General features: G+C 40.5%; 1 protein-coding gene across 5 annotated transcripts in view; it reads left to right on the forward strand.

Annotated features, from left to right (window-relative positions):
- SLC39A11 (solute carrier family 39 member 11) overlaps positions 1–19,839 on the forward strand; it is a 450,881-nt gene that overhangs the window by 263,036 nt on the left and 168,006 nt on the right. For all 5 annotated transcript variants that reach the window (XM_042452635.1, XM_042452638.1, XM_042452639.1 and 2 more), the window contains one exon: positions 4,859–5,029. In XM_042452635.1, coding sequence (XP_042308569.1) covers positions 4,859–5,029 — 171 coding nt within the window. The remainder of the gene's footprint in view (positions 1–4,858; positions 5,030–19,839) is intronic.

A 19,839-nucleotide genomic window follows, 5' to 3' on the forward strand; every position in this document is an offset into this window, starting at 1 on the left:
TTAGTATGTATGGTTATTCAGAAAAAAGTATGATTTTGAACGGTGAAATCCTGTTTAAATCAAATTTAATTGGGTCCCCTTCCCTGGTGATTTATATTTTTTAAAAAACCCTACATTTGTCCATCCTGATTAGACGCTGTTAGGTTGCTGGCATAAGTTGTTTTTTTTCTTGATCGAAGCAGCATTGCTCAGATAGGGATATGATCAAAACCTGCATCATAGAATGATCAGTAGTTTACTATGGTAGCCATTAAAGCTGAGGAGAGCCAGTGTGGTGTAATGGTTTGTTTTGTTTATTTGTTTGATTATTTACTTATTTCATTTCTATGCCGCCTTTCTCCCAGGAAGGGACCCAAGGCTTACAAGATAAAAACATCTCAGAAACATCACAGTAAAAATTTAAAAACAATTAAAATCATATGTAAAACAATATAAAGTTAACATAAAAACATACAAAAGTTAAAAACATAACACTGCCTTCCAAATAAGCCACCCTGTCTTGATTTTTAAAAAGCTTGCCTGAATAAAAACCTTTACTTACCAGCAAAAGGCAAAGTGGGAGAGGGCCAGCCTAGCCTCCAGTGGAAGATAGTTCCAGAGGGTGGGAGCAGCCACTGAGAAGGCTCTCTCTCTTATCTTCACCAAGTAAACCTGCAATGGTGGTGGAACCGAGAGAAAGTCTTCCCCTGAAGATCTTAGGACTCTGGTAGGTTCATATGGGGAGATACTGTTTCTCAAATAGTCTGGATGGCCCATTACAGACCGCCCAAAAGGGGCGGTCTTGGGCCGCTGCCGGTTGCAGCGCGGGGAAGCCGCTGCAGCCAAACCACACGACTCCCCTGAGCTGTAAAAAAGGAGCGTGAAAATCGCGCTACTTCCGGCAACCTGGAAGAGACGTCGCAAGTGTCAAAGCGCACACTTGCGACGTCTCTTCCGGGTTTAGACATCCGGACGCTGTGCGTCCGTTACATCAAGATGGCCGTGCCCGTCTGTATAGGGCGCCGCCATCTTGCCGTACGGAATATGCGCGAGGGGCAAGGCGCGTCCAGAAGCGCCGCCCCTTGCACGTATTCCTGGTGCAACAACGGCGCCGCTTAGACCCGTCTGTAAGGCGCCGATATATTCTCAAATAGTCTGCTCAAATAGTTTGAGCATTGGACTAGGATTCTGGGAAACCAAGGTTTCGTCAACTATGGAAACCCACTGAGTGACCTTGGGCAAGTCTCACTCTCCTGGCCTTAGAGGAAGGCAAGGACAAACCCACTCTGAATGAATTCTGTCAAGAAAACCCCATAATATGGTTGCCATAAGTTGGATGTTACTTGAAGGCACACAACAACATTACGGCTGGATATCTGATTAACAGGCAGAAATGGATCTAAAGTCAAAAAGTAAAGTCTGGACCAGTGGAAACAGAAATGAGGATGTCCTAAGAAAATGAAAAAAATAAATCAATATTTTGCTCATACATGTCTTCTGGAATATGGGCTAAATCAACCTTTAAGTCTACCTAGAATAGACCCATTGGTATCAATAGGATTTAGATGTATCTAATAGATCCTATTCATTCCTGTAGGTCTCCTCTAGACAGAACTAATGTTTGATTTAGCCATCTACATATACATAGTATTATACCATTAATGGGAATCTGATTTGCCTCTCCAGGCTTTGATTTATATAATCTACAGTACTTAATTCTCATAGTGCTGGACAGCTCCCTGTGAAACAGTATACAGACAGAACACTATTCTGTTTGCATAGCCTTGGTTTGTGATCTACAAGGCTTCAGAAATCGGTCTTCACCACCACTTGCTTTGCTTTTCAGAAGATGACAACCAACCTCTGCTGTTTTCCTACAGATGCTGACACTTGATTCTACTTTAGTTGTGCTACTCTCTATACTCCATTCAGCACACTCCTTTTTCAATCTCCTGTCATCAACCTTCTATCCTCACAAGTCCTAAATATGCCCTAAATTAGTCCCTGTCTGATGTCTATACACTGGTTGACAACTATGGCCACCTTTGTCCTTCAAGCTCTAGAAGGAAGGTTGAGATATTGAGATGTAAACACATCATTATGGTCAGAGTGGTCAAGTGAATGAAAGATACACTGGGGAACAATAAAGGCAATTGCTGTGTGTGTGGGTGGGTGGGGAAATAATACCAACAGTTCTGACACAGTACAGCAAACCTCTCCTGTGGGAGGCATAGAATATGTTGTTGTGCAGATAGCATACTGGCAGATGTGCTATACAGAGTGATCTATCACTGAAAAGCAGATTTGCTTCAGCTGCTCCTTTCCTATAAGTAGATGGAAATGTACCTTTTTTTACAGATGGTGTTGGTAATAGAAAGGAACACTCCAGACAAGTATTACAGCTGCTTTTAGCAGTGCTTTAATAGTTGTTGCTGGTCCCAAAAGTAGGAAAATTTGGGCCTTTTCTTTAGGCTTCACAGCTCTTAACTTAGGGTTCTGCTCACATGCTTTGTGCTTGGGCCTTAAAGAAAAGTGTTATAGATCAATATCCTCAATTAATATTACTGTTAGGTTCACTTTAGGATTGTCATAAGGAATGTATGTTTTAATCTTGTAAATTACCCCTGTTGTGTTGCACAGAGGGGTGCGATAAAAATAAATTTTATTATTATTATTAAGATGGATTACTTGTCAAATTGAGTTTGGCATAACTCTTTCCAAGATAACTAGCATAAAACTAAAACTTTTGTCACGACTCACTTGTATTGTATGGTACACTATATTTTGGGTTTTGAGTTTTATTATGGGATCACAACAACAGCAAAATGGCCTAATTACACTGCTTCATGTAGGAGAAAGGAGCCTCAATATTTCAGCCAAAGGGACCTGAATAGTATGGCATTAACATTTTTCAAAATGTAAAATTGTCCAATGCCTGAAGGGGCTGTATATAGCAATGTGCTTAATTGCCATTTTATGATAATCCTTGATAGTTCAAAGTATTTTTTGAACAACTTGAATTGAGAACTTCATCAGACCAGATTTTTACTGCACTTTTGAATGCTTTTAAGCTTTCTCCTCTATCTCTCAGAGCTATTATTCTGGAGGCAAGATGCATCCCTTTCCCTGTTGAATTCATGTGCAGAAACATTTTTTAATATGCTTCAGATTCATAATGGCCACCAAGTTAAGTGCAACATGACAGTTTAGCATTAATTTGCTTGGAAATGGCATGGGAAGCAATTGACATTAATTCAGAACCACCTTCAAATGACTTCTGGCACTTGCTTGTCTGCTAAGAAAATTAACTTGGGTGGGGAAAAAAGAGTTTAAAATGCATCTAAAATGTCAGATCTTCCTTGCAGTCAGAGTGCAGCTGCTGCCTATGTAAAGTTCAAGAACATTGACCTCTGCCGTTTTGTTTATCAGGTTTTTTGAACTTTTACTAGATAAATGGAAAGAATTCCTGTGTAGCAATTGAGAAAGTTATGTGTTTTGCCCTTTTAATTGTCTTTATTTTCATTTACTTTGTTTCTGCTGGATTTTAAATCAAAAGGACCTTTTCAACAAATAGTCTTGTCAGAGAAAGGAGTATAGTAGGAAGACTCCTAGCACCTAGCAATCTACTCAAAAACAGGTTAACTCCTCCTGTTCATTCCTTGGCACCCTTGCCTCTCCAATCCCATCTTCCTCTGCTTCTTTATCATTCTGTCAGATTTCACACTATGAAATCCTTTAGGAAGAATTTTCTTGTATGTGTGCAAGGTTAGACATTCAGGCATGTTGTTATTTATTTATTAACCACCATACGTTAGACTTAGTAGCATAATTTGGAAGAAGCAGGGTGGTGTCCTAGGAAAGAATAATGTGTTTAAGTTGTTTCACTGGACAGTAACAGTATTTAACTTGTCCAGAGTTGGGAATCGGGCAGTTGCCTTCCTTTGGCCTTTCCCTCCATAAATGGGCTCACATACCACTGAAGGGTACACCAAAGTGTGTAGGAACACTGTTCTTTTTCATTCCCCCATATGCACACCATATTCTTTCTCTCGTTCTCTTTTGCACACCACATTCTAATGTACACAATATGCAGCACAGAAGAACTACAAAATGCCCATAGAGAAGTGAGTAGTACTGCATAATCAGAGAGCTTCTCTCTTTCTCAGCATTCAGCAAAGAAACATTGTGATCTGCCCATGCCCTTTGTGCTTTAGGGAAATCCTGTTTGGGAGGTGGTTTATGCACCATATGCCTTGACCTTGGTCAAGTTGTCCAAAGTATTAGTTTTACTTGGCTCTTTTAGATTTATGAGAACGTGTCCATTTTTAAGATTTCAGTCACTCAACAGGAAGGAATTGTTCCTCATGTAACAGATATGTGGCAAGGAGACATTCAGAAGGAGCAGCATGTCTCATTATTGTATTGTGGCAAGCAACTGACCATGGTCTTTGCCCTCTGGGTTTCTCTTGCAGAAACAGGTGAAAAAGAGTAGATCATCAGAACCCTACGGTGGTGGAGGAAGCTGATGTTACCAAACCTCTCCCTGCTACCAGCTGTTTAAATATTGAGCAGTCCTTCTGCATCAGAAGCAGACTACCATAAAGTAGAAGGGGTCTTGTGTTTACAATGGTTCTCTTACTCTGCAAGAGGTGTAATTTAGGTATAGGCTGTATCACCAGTCCTTTTGTGACTTTGAGCAAATCTGTGTGCTTTATTCTCTACAGTGACTGTAACCATTTACCTTGCTTTTATGATTTGACTATTCTGATGTGATTTGTGCTAAACTGGATAGGCTGTGCTCATGTCTACTGCTTCCCTGCTGCTCTGTTTTTAAACTTCTCCAAGAGTGAATGCATGTTTTGCTTCTTTTTTCCTACAGACAAAAGTGAAAATGGGGAGCCCTATCAGAGGAGGAAAGGTGCTGGAGGAAGCCAGCCAGATGTTCCTGCTCCATCCCAGACACTCAAAGACAACAGTCCAGTGCCAGCAAGCTGCAGCTGGAGGAGGATCATGCTGCTCATCTTAGCAATAACAATACATAATATTCCTGGTAAGCACCAATCTCTCTTTTAGTGCCAATATCCAAATCCTGAATGTGTTACTTGTTAAGGAGGCAGATCAAGTTGAACCAGCATCCCCACGCGCCCGCGCGCGCACACACACACACACACATATATATATATATATTCACTTGAGTTCTTTTTACTGCCGTTTCACTGTAGGCATCCTGTTATTATTGAAAGATTTGAACAACTCCTGGAAGATTACTTTCCAGTTTTAGGAAACTTTGTTTTTCTCATGATGAGCCCATTTGAGTCTTTTCATCTGAATTTATAATCTCTTGAAATTGATACAACTTGTTACTTGCATGAGTGTTATCAAAATTATAGCTTAAATCAGATTTCAGGTTTGCTCAATCAAGTTAATAATGTAATGGAAGTTTGTATCACCACCAGATATAAGGAAGCAAACAAATGTACTAAATCTAGTATGACATTACTATTTAATTAAATTCAGTATGTTTTACTACCTCTGCCAACATTTAAGGACTTCACCTTTCTGTAGAAAATGATAGAAATATAGAAGATGAAATGTGCAATTTAAAATTATTTAAATTGAGCTGTTTATGTCTGATTTTTTAAAAAACAAACAAAACAAAACACTCCTCTTTGAGCAATAATGCATTTAAAAGGGGAAAGGAGAGAACTGCATATATCAGGTGTGACATTCCCATAAGTTTAAATGTTTTAGGAGCCTTTGAGGGGGTGGGGATTGTTGAAGAATGCCTGCATTGGATATATTTATGCCGGCAAGAAAATATGGGCAAAAACGGCTGTATGAATATGTAAATTCTTCCCTCTAAAGAAGAGATTATGATTCTCTTCCTTGTTCACTTTACCTTTACATTCCCTTTGAACAGAAAGGTATTTTATAAGCAAAGGTTTTCAACTCTCCAAACAAATTGTATGAAAATAACGAGAAGTGAAGCTCGGTAGTGCTTGGAAAGCAATGCAGTGTGAGTTTCTTGATTAGCAGAGTCTAAGCAGCAATTGATTCAAGAGAGAAAAACAGTAGCTTAAGCTAATGAATAAGAAACAGATTGTCCCGAGACACTTTGTGATTCTAATGGCACAGAAAGTGGGACAAAGCACTGAAACGTTTCTGAAAGATTCTTGGGTTGTATCAGCTTCTGCTTTCTTTGCTGAATTGTTCATTTCTGCATCCTATAAATCAAAGGATCCAGCTATTAACTGAAACCACGGTTGTTAGCATAAAAACCTTCACTGAGTGGTAGCATATTCATTACATAGATGAAGATGGTTGCTTTCCTCCATGCATTGACCGTCATACACTTAAGCTAGTGTAAGTACAAAGTATGTTTGCATATGTCTTCTTTATTACCATAGAAGTTGGTATTCTCTTCCTTCCTCTGTAACAGCTAATCAGGACTCACTGTTTGTCATAGTAGCCCCCCTCAATGGCCACCCAGTGGCTGGTGGACAGGGGGGTGGGACAGGAGAAATGTCTGGCTATTTCCCTATAGCCTGATGAAGAATCATTGCAACATTTGCAGAGACCTCCAAAAGACCCCAGTAATGCTCAGGAGATTATGTCATCAGTCTGTGTCTTGCTTCACCTCGGCTCTCCATCAGCAACTGAATGACTGTGGGCTAAATAATGGGTTTGGGAGATGGGGTTTGAGAGGAACAATGTAGCACTGTTCCATCAGTGGAACTTCTTTGTCATGCCCTGAAATACAGGATCTCAGCTATTATGTGTTTACTTAACAAATCCCAATTAAACAACCATGTAACACTACTGCTGCATAAAATCTGAAGAGAACCATAGGTCTTTTGAGGAAATAAGAATCCTGTATGTCACTGGGTAGGGGGGTAATGCACTCTTCTGATTAAACCCTTGCAGTTAGAATATTGCAGTTATGACAGTCATCTAATAAAAGGGCAAAACATTGGATCTCCATTATCAGGACAGGTGCTTCTTTTTCTAAGTTACTCTGATCATGTGTCTCATGTGTTCATCAATTGGCAGTGCCTCTTGTTTGTTGTGATGAAAGGGAATCACAGCCTGTTGAGATATCACATCAAAAAAAATTCAACTGCCATGAAATGGGGTTGGGTTTTGCTTTGTTTGGTTTGGTATTTTGGGGCTTTTGATGAAAACTTTAAAAACAATTTTTTATAAACCACTGCTACTATGCATTTTCGCACAAAACATTGTACGATAAGGCTTTTGTTGCACAAAATATCAAATAGAATGTTTTGCGTAAGAAAAACCTTTTTACATGCCAAAGCAATTTTTCCCCAGCAAAATCTCTGTTGTGAAATTTTCACAAAAAGTCCTGATGTGCAAAATATGGCAACATACCCTTATAACTGAGTGGGAAGAAAATGTGCTTTCATGCTTCCACACAAGAGCAAAATAACCTAATTTGCATTCCTCTTCAGAAATCTATTCAGCAAGGTTATAAAATATAGTTATTAAAAGTGTGTGTGTGTGTGTGTGTGTGTGTGTGTGTGCGTATCTGGGTGGAGTGGGGAAAATGTTACCTACGGGCCACATGCATCCCTCCAAGGCCAATTTTGAGGCTTCTATGCCCTCTCAAGAATCCCAGTTTTTAATATTTTTTTTAAAAAAAATTCTAAACATATTTTCTTATATAACGCAATTTCACTATATTTATACACCATCCTCAGACAATTTGAGGCTTAGGAGAGGCTTCCTTCCAACAAAAAAGAAAACTTTAAATCACCTTCTTGTTTGCTTCTTGAACAAGGCCTCTCCTGGGCCTGAAATGTCCCCTTCCATTCCCCACATGACAAAAGTGGAAACTCATTTTTAGCAAAAGAACAAAAGAATGAAAGAAATTAATAAAACAAAATTAAAATTAAAAACACTATCTGGGGTAGGGTGTGTGGAGATGGATAATGTGATTTGTACACTCCTGGCAGTTTCCTACGCTTGAAATACATCCATATCTACCCACTTCTGCCTCTCCACACTGCACGTCTGTATAGTTACAATGAAAGTTATTCACATATAGCATGTTAATGTGGATTGAGTGTTTGAATACAGATTATTTTCCTTTAGTGTTTTAATGTAGATCAATATGTTTCCCAGTAGAGTTTTTGAGCAGGCTGTATCCCTCTGAAGAGACTGGAATGGAGTGGAGTCTCCTTCTTTGGAGGTTTTTAAACAGGCCATCATTCGGGACTTGCTTTGGTTGTATCTTCCTGCATGGCAGGATGTTGGACTGGATGATGGCCCTTGAGGTCTCTTCCAACTCTCTGATTCTATTATTCTAAAGGCTCCTCCCCAAAACTGCAAATCGCAAGATTCCACAGGTTGGACCCATAGCTATAATGGTATTGCAAAGAGCTATAATTATGTAGAGCAAAAGGGCCCCTGGTTAGTCTTTACAGACAATGAAGTATGTTTCTTACATCACAATTTGTAACCTGTTGTGGAAGCACCACCTACTGTTTGGATGGGGGGGGGTTGGGTGGCGACAGCATGGGTGCTAAACTCAAGGAGCAAATGGTATAAAAGGTGAATCTCAGTTTCCAACTGTGGAAGGTCACTTGTATTGGAAACAGAATCTGTAATTGGACTTCATCCCTCCTGTGAAACTGCCAAAAGGCTTGACTTCAAGTAGAGATGGACGGAGAGTTGGTGTACCTTTGTGGCTTGCCATCCTGCTGCTTTGTCAGCTGGACAGCAGCGAATTATTTTTATGGTCATTCAAGGCCAAAAAGTAGATGGGAAAAGAGAGAGAGAGAGACCTTTTGCAAGGGAGAAAACAAAATGCCTCTCCCTGCTCCCTAACTTGGCAGAAATAACAATAATCACACTGTTGCTGGAGAAAGGTCTTGAAAAATCCTACCTAACCTTTTAATGTTCCTATTGAGACAATTACAGAGAACTCAGGAATGATCTCCTTTGCGTTAAAGGTTACTGCATTAATGTGCTTTTTCTTTCCTATAATGTTGCCAATGGTGTGAGAGAACAGCACTTTATGAAGTGATATTTCAGGTCAATGATTGGAGAGTTTATTTTTATCCTGTAGTCCATAGTCTCCTGATTGCTAGGATTCCACCTTTGTCTTCTCTTTGAGCTACATTTAATACACTAGAAATGCCTTTACACTTTAGGATACACTGAGAGCTTTCATGGATCAAGGTTGGCTGTGATCAAGAAGGCTGTTGAGCCTCACTTCCACTCTTGGCCACCCCACCCCACAAAACACCTTTTCACAGACTGAAAAGCTCATGCACACATATCTTGCTTGCAATCAGTATAATTGCAGATCTCCCCAGCAAGTGAGCTAAACACCTAAAGAGCCACTATGTGGAAATCTACCTCTTGTGGATGGAGATTTGGGCGGGGAGTATTCTTTGCAGCCTTTAGATTGTTTTAATGGATGACACTGCACCTTGATAGAATAATGCTGTGCAGCAGAAAAGCAGTTCAATTCAAGGAAGGTACCATGCAGATTACTGATAATACTTTGGGAGAACACTGTGATCCAGCTACTCAGTGCTTTACATTTGCTGAAAATGAGAATGATGAGGGAGGAAAGAGATAAAGAAATAGTACTGGAGAAAACAATATTACATTTTAATATAGCTTGCCCTCTAGTTGCACTTCCAACTATTTTCTTTGGATATTACTCCCGACAACCTCCAGTATTCAAGTTATGCCAGTGTAAAGTTTACCTTATACTCTTGAGGTGTGACATTGTACGCCTTGGTTTTTTAAGCCTTAACTCGCTGCCATCAGGTAGCTTAATTTCCTTGCAAATGTAGGCAGGCGTTCTGGAAAGCTGCATGTTCTCATTAGCACCAGGTCTGAAATGGTTTTAAGAAATTGGAAATGACACACAGTTTCTGTGAGCAGAACACCAGGTGAGCTCCAGGGACAGGCAGCTGGCCAAGACAGCTTTTTGGATGACTAGTGTAAGTTCAGCTGAATGCTGAGATTTGTGTTCATCATTTCTTTGCCAGGTTCCTGCTCTTATAGAGGCACTCTCAATTGCTTTGGTTCTTTTAATAACCCCATGCCAACTGTTTCAGTAGCAAATGGGGACATTCATATAGATGCTATTCTACCATTACTTTCAGACAGTATAAAATTAATTCCACTTCGCTTAGTCCTGCAGTGCACCTGGTGCTACATTGACTTTTCATACAGGAAAGAAGACAGTGCTTAGCTTAGGAAGCCATTTGCCCTTTGATAAATATGAGAGATAATGAAATCTGTTTTGCCGTCTTGCTCTCTCCAGCCTTTGAATTTTTCTACTTTCTGTCCTAAATATGATGTTTGCAAATGTTCATAAATTCTTCAAAGGTTAACTGAAATTCTCCCCATTTACATTGGGCAAATTGAGTACATACAGTTGTTCCCAGCATGGAAAGGGCCCTGTTGTATCTGCTAGATAAGGAACCTCTCTGGGGGAAAAAAAGAGAGATGTTTAGCACTAAATATGTCTGAATGCACATTTTGTGCATAACTAATCACTCACAGTCCTGGATGTGGATGGATGAATTTGTCACTTTTGACTTCTCTCACATTAATTTAAAACAAATATTGTGAGTTCTTTCCACTTCAAATATTAGATAAGACAGAAAGCCTTAGTAATTTGGCAGGGGAGGTGCAGAGAGAATTGTGTATATCTTAGTAAAGGGAAGCACAGAGAATTTTCTTTTGAACAGATACCAAATGGAAAGTGGTACTGTACTCACAACAGGTGATCATTTCCTTCATGAGCCAGATGTGGTTCTGCTATTTGCCTGCCTTCTCCCCTTGAGACATTAGTGCTTTACGTTTTTATGAAGCTGCTTTGTTATTACAAAAAGTGATTCAAACTCCTGGCAAAGAATCACCTTTTGTTTCAAACAATGATCCTTGTAGCTCAATAAAATGTGAGAAAAATAGCACTCCATCTGATGTTCTTGCTTTGTGCTTACTGGCTCCTGGAGTTGAAGTGAAGGTGTGTGAATTTGCTCCAAGGCAGCAGCAAGTAAAACAAATGGATCTAGATTGGAGATGCCAAATGATGGAGTAGAACTTGCTAATTCAAATTCCGACAAGCCATTTTTAATGGAACATTAATTATGCATTTAATCAGACTGTATTTATTCTGGCTAATCTTAGTGCTTCAGGCAGTTGTTATGGCAAGGAACTGAAATGAATTAAAATGTTGCAGGCCTACCACAAATAACAATTAACAAGATGCAAATGTAAAATCTCAAAGTTGTTCCCCTTTTGTAAAAACGCTGATTAAACGGAGTTGCGGGTGGTGGCATGTCTCATTCTGTGGGTGATCCCTCATACCTTTTAGTTTCTGTTAGCAGTACTTTTCATAACTCTTTATGTATCAATTAAAGGTTCAGCTGCACATTGTATGATGTGTATTGCATGATTGAACCTATAGCTGTAAAGAATAAAGAAAGCAGGAGCAAAGTGCTGAAATGAATGGTTTGCTATCACCACACTACTAATGGGCTGGTTCTAGAAAGAAACATAACAGATGGGATGTGACCCTTTGCCATGCTAGCTGGAAATGTAATGCTGCTGCAGTAGTAATTTAAGCAGATGAACCCAGGATAATATTTAATAAATAATAATAATAAAACTTTTATTTATATCCCGCTTTTCTGTGACAGGACAATCAAAGCGGCTTATAACACGTTAAAATCCACATTTACAAATTTATGTCCCAAATTCCCCCCCTTAAAACAGGATTAAACAAATTACAATTAAAACATATATTAAAAACACAATAAAAATACAGTGAGGACAGAGTGGTGGGCTGATACATGATGTGGGGGGCAGTCATTCTGTGGCCAGGCACTTTTATTCAGGAAAGGCCTGCCGGAAGAGATCCGTCTTGACAGCTTTTTTAAGATCCAGGTGTTATGATACTGATGGTATGTCTTTGAAAACCTGTAGTGTACTGTAATTTTCTATTAATGCTGTGTCTTCTTAACCTTTACTTATAATGCTGGTAAGTCAGATTTAATTGGTAAAGGCCAATGTGCTGCTCAAGCTAGCAGAGGGTTGTTTCACTTAGTGCCTTCCACATCTCACCTCTCCCCCTCACATTTAAATACATTTTACCCCACCCTCATCACAACCTGTCTACACAACGCAGCACCAAATCCTGAATTAGACTGCCTTCATGAGGGAAGGCCAGTTCTGCACTGAATCCACCCTATCCTTGCCTAAATCAATCTTAAAAACTTACTTTTTCCTTTGGCTCATAAAGGAAATCCGGAGCACTCTGTAGTGACACAAGATGGCTGTCTGCACACACATCCTGCTGTGCCATCCAGGGCCGCTGGCACATGTAATTCCAACAAGTTGCCCAGCCTCATTTCTCATTTCAGAGAGTGTGACTCAAACCAACAGTGGTGGCACAGAGGGGCATGTGTGTAGACTGCCATCAGGTGTCACGGAGGAGTGCAGAAATAACAGGGGGAATTGGGGCATCTTTGGGGCCAGAATACTCCAGGATAAGTCCAGAGTATTCTTGCCAGTGCAGATGAGCCCTACAAGCTGTAGACTGATTTGCCATGCCCCTCCTAATGACCTTATTCTGCAATCCAATGCCTTATTTTAAGCAAATTGGCTATGGTGTTGGTCCTTTCCCTCTTTTATGTTGTTTTTAGTCAGTACTTATAAGTTGTCATGTCACATGCTTAAGATTTTGTATATATTAGAACAGAAGAGCAGTTTATGATACTAGTTACAAATCACAAGAATGGATGCTTGAGTCTCGCAAATTCTACTATTATCGTCTTAACATTTTAAAAATCTGAGGATCACAAAAGGACATTATATGTTCATCAAATAATGACAGCAGAAGTGAAGCTCCTTAAGGTTTCCCCCTTTGCAGTTGCTGTAGCACCAAATGGTAGCAAAGATTATGCTCGTTAAAAGAAAGCTGACTTTTACTTTGATGAATAATGATGTTGATTTTCTGGGGTGGTTATTTTATCGAACCATAACTGCTATCTATAAATTATGTTTGTTATAAATAACTGTATTAACAATAAAGTTTATGGATTGATTTTATGTTCTGAATGAAACATGAAAAGAAAATTTAGATGTTTGTTGAAAGGGTTGGGTGATAAAAAGTGCTGATAATAAATTACATTTTTTTGCTTTATTAATCTGATTTGACTTTCCATTTCTTGAACAGATTTTCAATGGAAATGAAATGAACAGATTTTCAAGTTGAATGCATTAGGATAGTCACAAAACCTTCTGTTTTGTTAGGTTGATTTAACTCGATTTATAACAAAGTCAAAGGATTGTTTCATTTCATTGGGCTACTGTATCAGTTAATGAAAAAGCTTTATTTTACTTGGAAATTTTATTTCTTTGCCTTTAGTGATTAGCCATCACTTTTGTAAATGTAGCTACGGGATGTTGAAGCTAGATGTTAGAAAACTAGGATGCTTATGCCTGCAGCATATGTCACAGTGTACTCAGTATTCATCACAATTTCATGCACAAAATACACAAAATAGGGTGAGAGGTGTAAGGAAGAAAGGTCTGACTAAAAGGCCTGGGCCTCATCTGCTTCCAAATCTCAATTACTGCTGGAAATGAATGATGAAAAAAAACCACTTTACTTTGTCCTCTCTGGCTTGAATGACACGTGCTTCGGCACAGGTTTCCCATTGGCCTCTATGCTTGGATAATTAAATTATAATCCTTGAGTTTAATATACCATACATGGTTTCACCTCCCATTTTCCTCTCACAACACATTTAGGAGATAGGGTAAGCAGTGGGCAACTATGGAAGCCCTCTAAGAGAGCTTGGAGAGCTGCACCTGTTCCCAAACACAAAAAAGGCCCAAACATGTTCTTATGACATGGGAGAGCATGTCTTTTGATTCCTGCGTCCCCAGAGGGCATTTGGGGTTAAAAAAAAATTAAAAATTGTTTTCACTCTTAGGCGGGCAGGCAAGGGCTCCAGTCATGTGGAAATACACTCTACATCCCCTAGTGAACATTTTTAGTCATTTTGGAGCAAAATATGCTTTTTTGCCCTTGTGGGGGCCCAGGAAAGGTCTGGAGACCATGGGGCTTCACTTTGTCCACCCTGGGCTAAGAGGTAATGACTGGCCTTAGCTGGTATGAACAGTATTGTTCCAGTATCTGTACTTAGGTTTTTATACCTGAGATGGTCATCAGAGTTGGGTGCTCTGTTATGTCAGACAAATGTATGCTCACTCACTAGAATATGAATAATGGTTGTCCTAAAATGGTCTAAACCTAAAGTGAACATCTCTTTCTTTCCCTTTCTGCCCCAAAGAGATTTTTCAGGTCATACCTAACATCTTTTTCCTAATTTTAGCAGTGTGAAGAGAGACAAGAAATCCTCTTGTGCTACCATCAATGTGTGAATTCTTTATTATTAAGGACTATAAGCATTTGAAAGGAATTCAAGGAATTGTGCCTCTGTATTGAAGCAGAGTGACCACTAAGGTCCTTTGCTCTAAAGCAGTAGTTCTCAACCTTTAAACTTCAGCTCCCAGGATCCCTGTTCATTGTGGAAGCTGGCTGGGGGTTCTAGAAGTTGAAGTGCAAAACATTTGTAGGGCCAAGTGTTTATAACCACTGTGCTAGAGTATTTTAGGAGAAAATACACATGAAATTGTTCAGGCCTCTACACATTTCTTTAGTTTCTGTGACTTATTGCAGAACAAATACGATTCTCTTTGTAGGAGGGCTACCATTAGATAGAGGGTGATCTGAGAAAATTGGTCTGTTCTTTCTGGGAGGGGACTGATATTTTCTATTTGGATGAAGGATTCTGCATTCTGTTTTCATCAGTGCTGTTGAACTTCACTAAATTCTGGGCATCTACTACTCTGCATGTATTCTGTGACACAGGGTGAACGTTCAAGAACAGAAGATTGGGTCCTCAGCCTCTCCAACCCACTTTGAAATTTAACCCTTAAAAATCCTGACTATTGTATTGGTTTAGGGAATCCAGGATTTGGGCAGGATGTGAGTATCTTCTCTCTATGCTATTGTAGTGGATATTGCCATTTCCATCTTATACTTGAATTTTTGTTTGAAGTTAACATTTCAGTGCTTTGTTTCATTTTTATTTATTTATTCCTGTATTTATAGACCACTTTTCAGCTAAAATAAAAATGAATGAAAACAATTCACAGTTAAGCCAAGACATGTATGAAAATGAATTTAAAAATCAATAGCAGCATAACAAAACAATTGAAACAAGGGTGTCTTCTTCCTTAAAGTAATAGCTGAAATTATATCAGAAAGAGAGGAGAGGAGAGGAAGAGAATAAGGCAGTGCCTATGTGGAGAAGGTGTTTCAAAATAACAGGAGAACATGTCCTGTTGAGATCTCATCTTGCCTACAACAAGATTTCATTGGCAGCCCTTTATGCCTGCCCCAGGTATTCTAGGCCACAGTCAGTATCTGAGCATGGAGGAGCCAGGATCTATATCAACTCTGGATTTCTTTGAGCAGTTGCTAAGATATCTGCACCTAATTTGTCACAGCCTCCCATTGATGATTCTTCACATGATTTGAAACCCTGAAAGACTGAAGTTCTGAACTGTGTTGAAACCTTTATGAATAGCAGAGGTTGTCTTGACAGGGTCCCCCCTTCACACCCAGAGGATAATAGAAATGACAGTGGAGAGGTTTATTTGCCCCCTTTGTATGTCTATTTCAACCACATTTGGTAGTGCCTGAGTAGAGTCTGAGTGATTACATTTTAGGAATTATGGCCCCATACAGACAGGCCAAAATAAAGCTGCATTGGGTCACTTTGGTGGTAAGCTCTTTAAATTATGCATGCGTCCTAAGAGTCTGGAAGATGTGCCAAAGCCACGATCCAGTCTTAAGTACTGGAGCGCAGCTTTGGCACAGCTTTCAAACTCTTAGGACGCATGCATCATTTAAACAGCATACCTCCAAAGTGACCCGAAGCAGCTTTATTTTGGCAGTCTGTAACAGGCCAACACAAAATGATTCCTAGTAAGAAGCTGAATGCTGCTGTAAGAGCTCTGTGGCCCACCTGGACTCAGTAGGAAACAGGTGGTTCCATCAGAAGGCAGTTTGCCTTGGAACCACTCAAACCTGAAAGAACTAATGGTGGGTTTAAGATTATTCCTAAAATGCAAAAAATAATTTTAAAAAAGATCCAGAAAAGTGATCAAGTAATATTCCTTATAAAAGCATTGTCTGGGTCTTCTATAATTTTCATCCCTGTGTTTAAACTGAGTTTAAACTTAATCTAGTCTGTCAATGATTTATTATTATTATTTTTTGTTTCTTACCCACCTCTCCCCATGGATCGAGGCAGGGGACAACAACAATTAACAAACAAACAACGTCAGTTAAAACACATTGGTTAAAATACACATCGGTTTAAAAGGACAAATAAGATGTGCACGTATTGAAACAATCCATCTCTAAAATACATAATTTAAAATTCACAGTTTAAAAATTATCTTGAGTAGCCTGTTGGAAGAGACTAATCTTTAATGCTCTTTTAAATTCAGACAGCATATTCAGCTGTTCAATCTCTTCTGGCAGGTCATTCCACAATCTAGGGGTGGCTGAATAAAAAGTCCTCTGGCTGACAGTTGCCAACTTAGTCCTGGCTGACTGGAGTTAATGTCCGCCACATGACCTGAATGTATGGGGTGGATTGTATGGGAGGAGGTGATCCTGAAGGTAACCTTCACCCACGTGTGGCAATCCCATTTTGAACTGATAAACAAGGAGAACTGATAAACAATTAATGTCAGCATACTATCTGGATACCCCTCCATGGCTCTGTTTTCTAGCTAAAGTATATTTTCTTGTAGTTGTTGTTAAATCTATGCAGGCAAGAGTATTATTGGATGTTTAATACTCATATGTATTAGAGGACCAGAGATCAGAAGCCTGTAGGGAATATAAAAAATGTTTTCCGATTTTCTCATCCTCAGTGTGAAACATATTGAGACAGCCTGTGGGGAAAATAGTCAACTGCTCTGAAATTTTATTTTTATTTTTATTTATCCTTTTGCATTCCAGGAATTTTTAGGGGGGGGGGAATCTACAAAAACCCCACTCTCCAAGGGAGTGTGTTCCACTGTCAAACAGCTTTTTCTGCCAGGAAGTTGTTCCTAATGTTGAGGTGGAATCTCTTTTCCTATAGTTTGAATTCATTGCTCTGGATTCTAGTCTCTGGAGCTGCAGAAAGTCTTGCTCCATCCTCACTACGACATTCCTTCACATATTTAAACAGGGCTATCATATGATCTCTTAACTTTCTCTTCTCCAGGCTGAATATACACAGCTCCCTAAGTCTCAGCTCCTTAAGTATCTTAACCCAGCTCCTTAAGGCATGGTTTTCAGATCTTTCACCATTTTGGTTGCCCTCCTTTGGACACACTCCCACTTGCCCTTTTTGAATTGTGCTGCCCAGAACTGGACACAGTATTCCAGGTGAGGCCTGACCCAAGCAGAATAGAGTGGTACTACTATATTATTTTCCGCAGTCTAGGCACTGTACTTCTGTTGATGCAGCTTAGAATCGCATTGGCTTTTTTAGTTGCCACATCACACTGTTGACTCATGTTTAACTTATGGTCTACTAGGAATCTTAGAACCCTTTCACATTTACTGTTGTCAGTTCAGGTGTCCCCCATCCTATATCTATGCATTTTATTTTATTTTATTTTATTGCCTATGTAGTACCTTACATTTTTCCCCATTGAAATTCATTTTGTTAGTTTTGGCCAATTTTCTAATCTATTAAGATCAGTAAAGGCAGGGGTAGGCAACCTTTTTGAGCCGGGGGCTGGGTTGCTGTCCCTGAGACAACTGGGGGGCCGAAGCCGGGGGGTGGAGCTTCTACCCTCTGGGGCGGAGCCACATGCCAGGGTGGAGCTTCCACTATCTGTGGGCGGAGCCACATATCAGGGGCGGAGTTTCCACCCTCCGGGGGTGGAGCCGCATAATAATAATAATATTTGCAAGAAGCTACTAGGCAATGCCATAACACAGGAAAAATGCATGCACACTGTCTCAACCCAGAAAAGAGCAAGCAAGTCCATGTGGGGGGATTTTGCAAAGAGAATACCAAAGGATAACAACAACAATAATAATAGCAATATTTGCAAGAATGGAAGCGACTGAGGCAAGGCCACAAAAAGCAAAAACGCATGCCACTGTCTCAAACCACTTCTTTCTCCCTTCTCCCTCCCTCTCACTCCCACCCTCCCACCCTCCTCTCTCTCTCTCCCCTCCCTCCTCTCTCCTTCCCTCCCACCCTTTCTCTCTTATCCACCTCCTTCCTTTCTTTCTCTCTTCCTCTCCTCCTCCCTCTTTCATTCCTTCCCACTTTCTTCTCTCTCTCCCTCCCTCCCTCTCTTCTTCTCCCTCCCACCTTTCTCTCTCTCTCTCTCCTCCCTCCCGCCTCTCTTCCTCTCCCTCCAACCTTTCTCTCCTCTCAATTTCTCTCTCTCTTCCTCCCTCCCTCTCTTCCTCTCCCCCCACCCTTTCTCTCTCTCTCTCTCCTCCCTCCCTGCCTCTCTTCTTCTCTCCCTCCCCACCCTCTCTCTCTCTTCTCTCCTCTCCCCTCCCTCCCTCCTTCTCTCTCTCTCTGCCTCCTCCTCCTTCCCCCGCCCCTCCATTTATAGGAGGGAGAAGGGAGGGCGGAGCCAGGAGGGAGGTGGGTGGTGCCCATTGGAAGGCCCGGTGCGGCTGCTGGAGCCCCGTTTCAGGGCTCTGGAGGCCGCATCGGGCCTCCTAATGTGTGCCGCCATTTTGAAGGGCAAAATGGCAGCCGGAGCGGCTGAAATCGGTGGCGATTTTGGCGGCAGGAGGGACTGGGGGCCGGCGGAAAGGCGCCCGGGGGCCACATCCGGCCCGCGGGCCGGAGGTTGCCGACCCCTGAGTAAAGGGAACCAAGGCTGCCTTTCTACAAAGAGACCCAAAGTCTTCTTCCTTGCCTTTATCTGAGCTTGTTGACGAGATAATTGTTATTATTGTTATTGATGAATGGGCTTCACCGATGCAAAATGGAAGAATCCCCCTCCCTCCACAGAATTGCTTCAAAATCATCTCTTACTTCAAAGACTAACTGGATACCAGTGGTAAATGCATGTGAACCAGTTTGCAGTTCATCTTGTTGCCACCAATAGCCACCTTAGCAACAAATGTGGCAAACAAGTAGAGGTAGTCCTCTGAACAAACACAGAAGCTTCATCATATGCACTTTGCATATCTGCAACCAATTCAGTTACTATCAGGGGTATTTTCCTCTGTGAATAACCCAACTTCCATTTATTTGGTCCTGTATAGGGAAATGAAGAATGAACGACCTGAGGTCCCCATGTCCATAGCTTACCTTACAGATTTATCCTTGGATACTTTTACAGTTTTCTTCCAGACCCATGGTTACAAACATGCAGAGACATTTGGTTGTGATGCTGAGATGTGGGCCTAGGTTCCCAGGTTCACTTTGCCAGGAGAAGCATTCTGTGGTACCACATTCTCTGTTTATGGAAACCAAAGGCAAAACAAATGTCCTAATTTGCAAAAAAAAAGAAAAAAAAAAAGGGGGGGGGGAAAGAGGAGACTTCTATCAAGGCACGTGTCTTTTGTGATTTCCTTCACGTTTCCTGTCAACTTATGGTGACCCCATGAATTTAATAAGATTTTTACTGGCAAGGGGAAGAAACAAATACTGTATTTCTAGCAGCAATAAATTGTTTCCCTGTTGCAGTCTGAAAGTTTCTGGGTGGCTTATTCTTGAGTAGGAAAGATTCCTTAATTTTACAAAGGACTTGCTT

Source organism: Sceloporus undulatus, chromosome 2 (genome assembly GCF_019175285.1).
Source record: "Sceloporus undulatus isolate JIND9_A2432 ecotype Alabama chromosome 2, SceUnd_v1.1, whole genome shotgun sequence".
In the NCBI taxonomy this organism is placed as follows: domain Eukaryota; kingdom Metazoa; phylum Chordata; class Lepidosauria; order Squamata; family Phrynosomatidae; genus Sceloporus; species Sceloporus undulatus.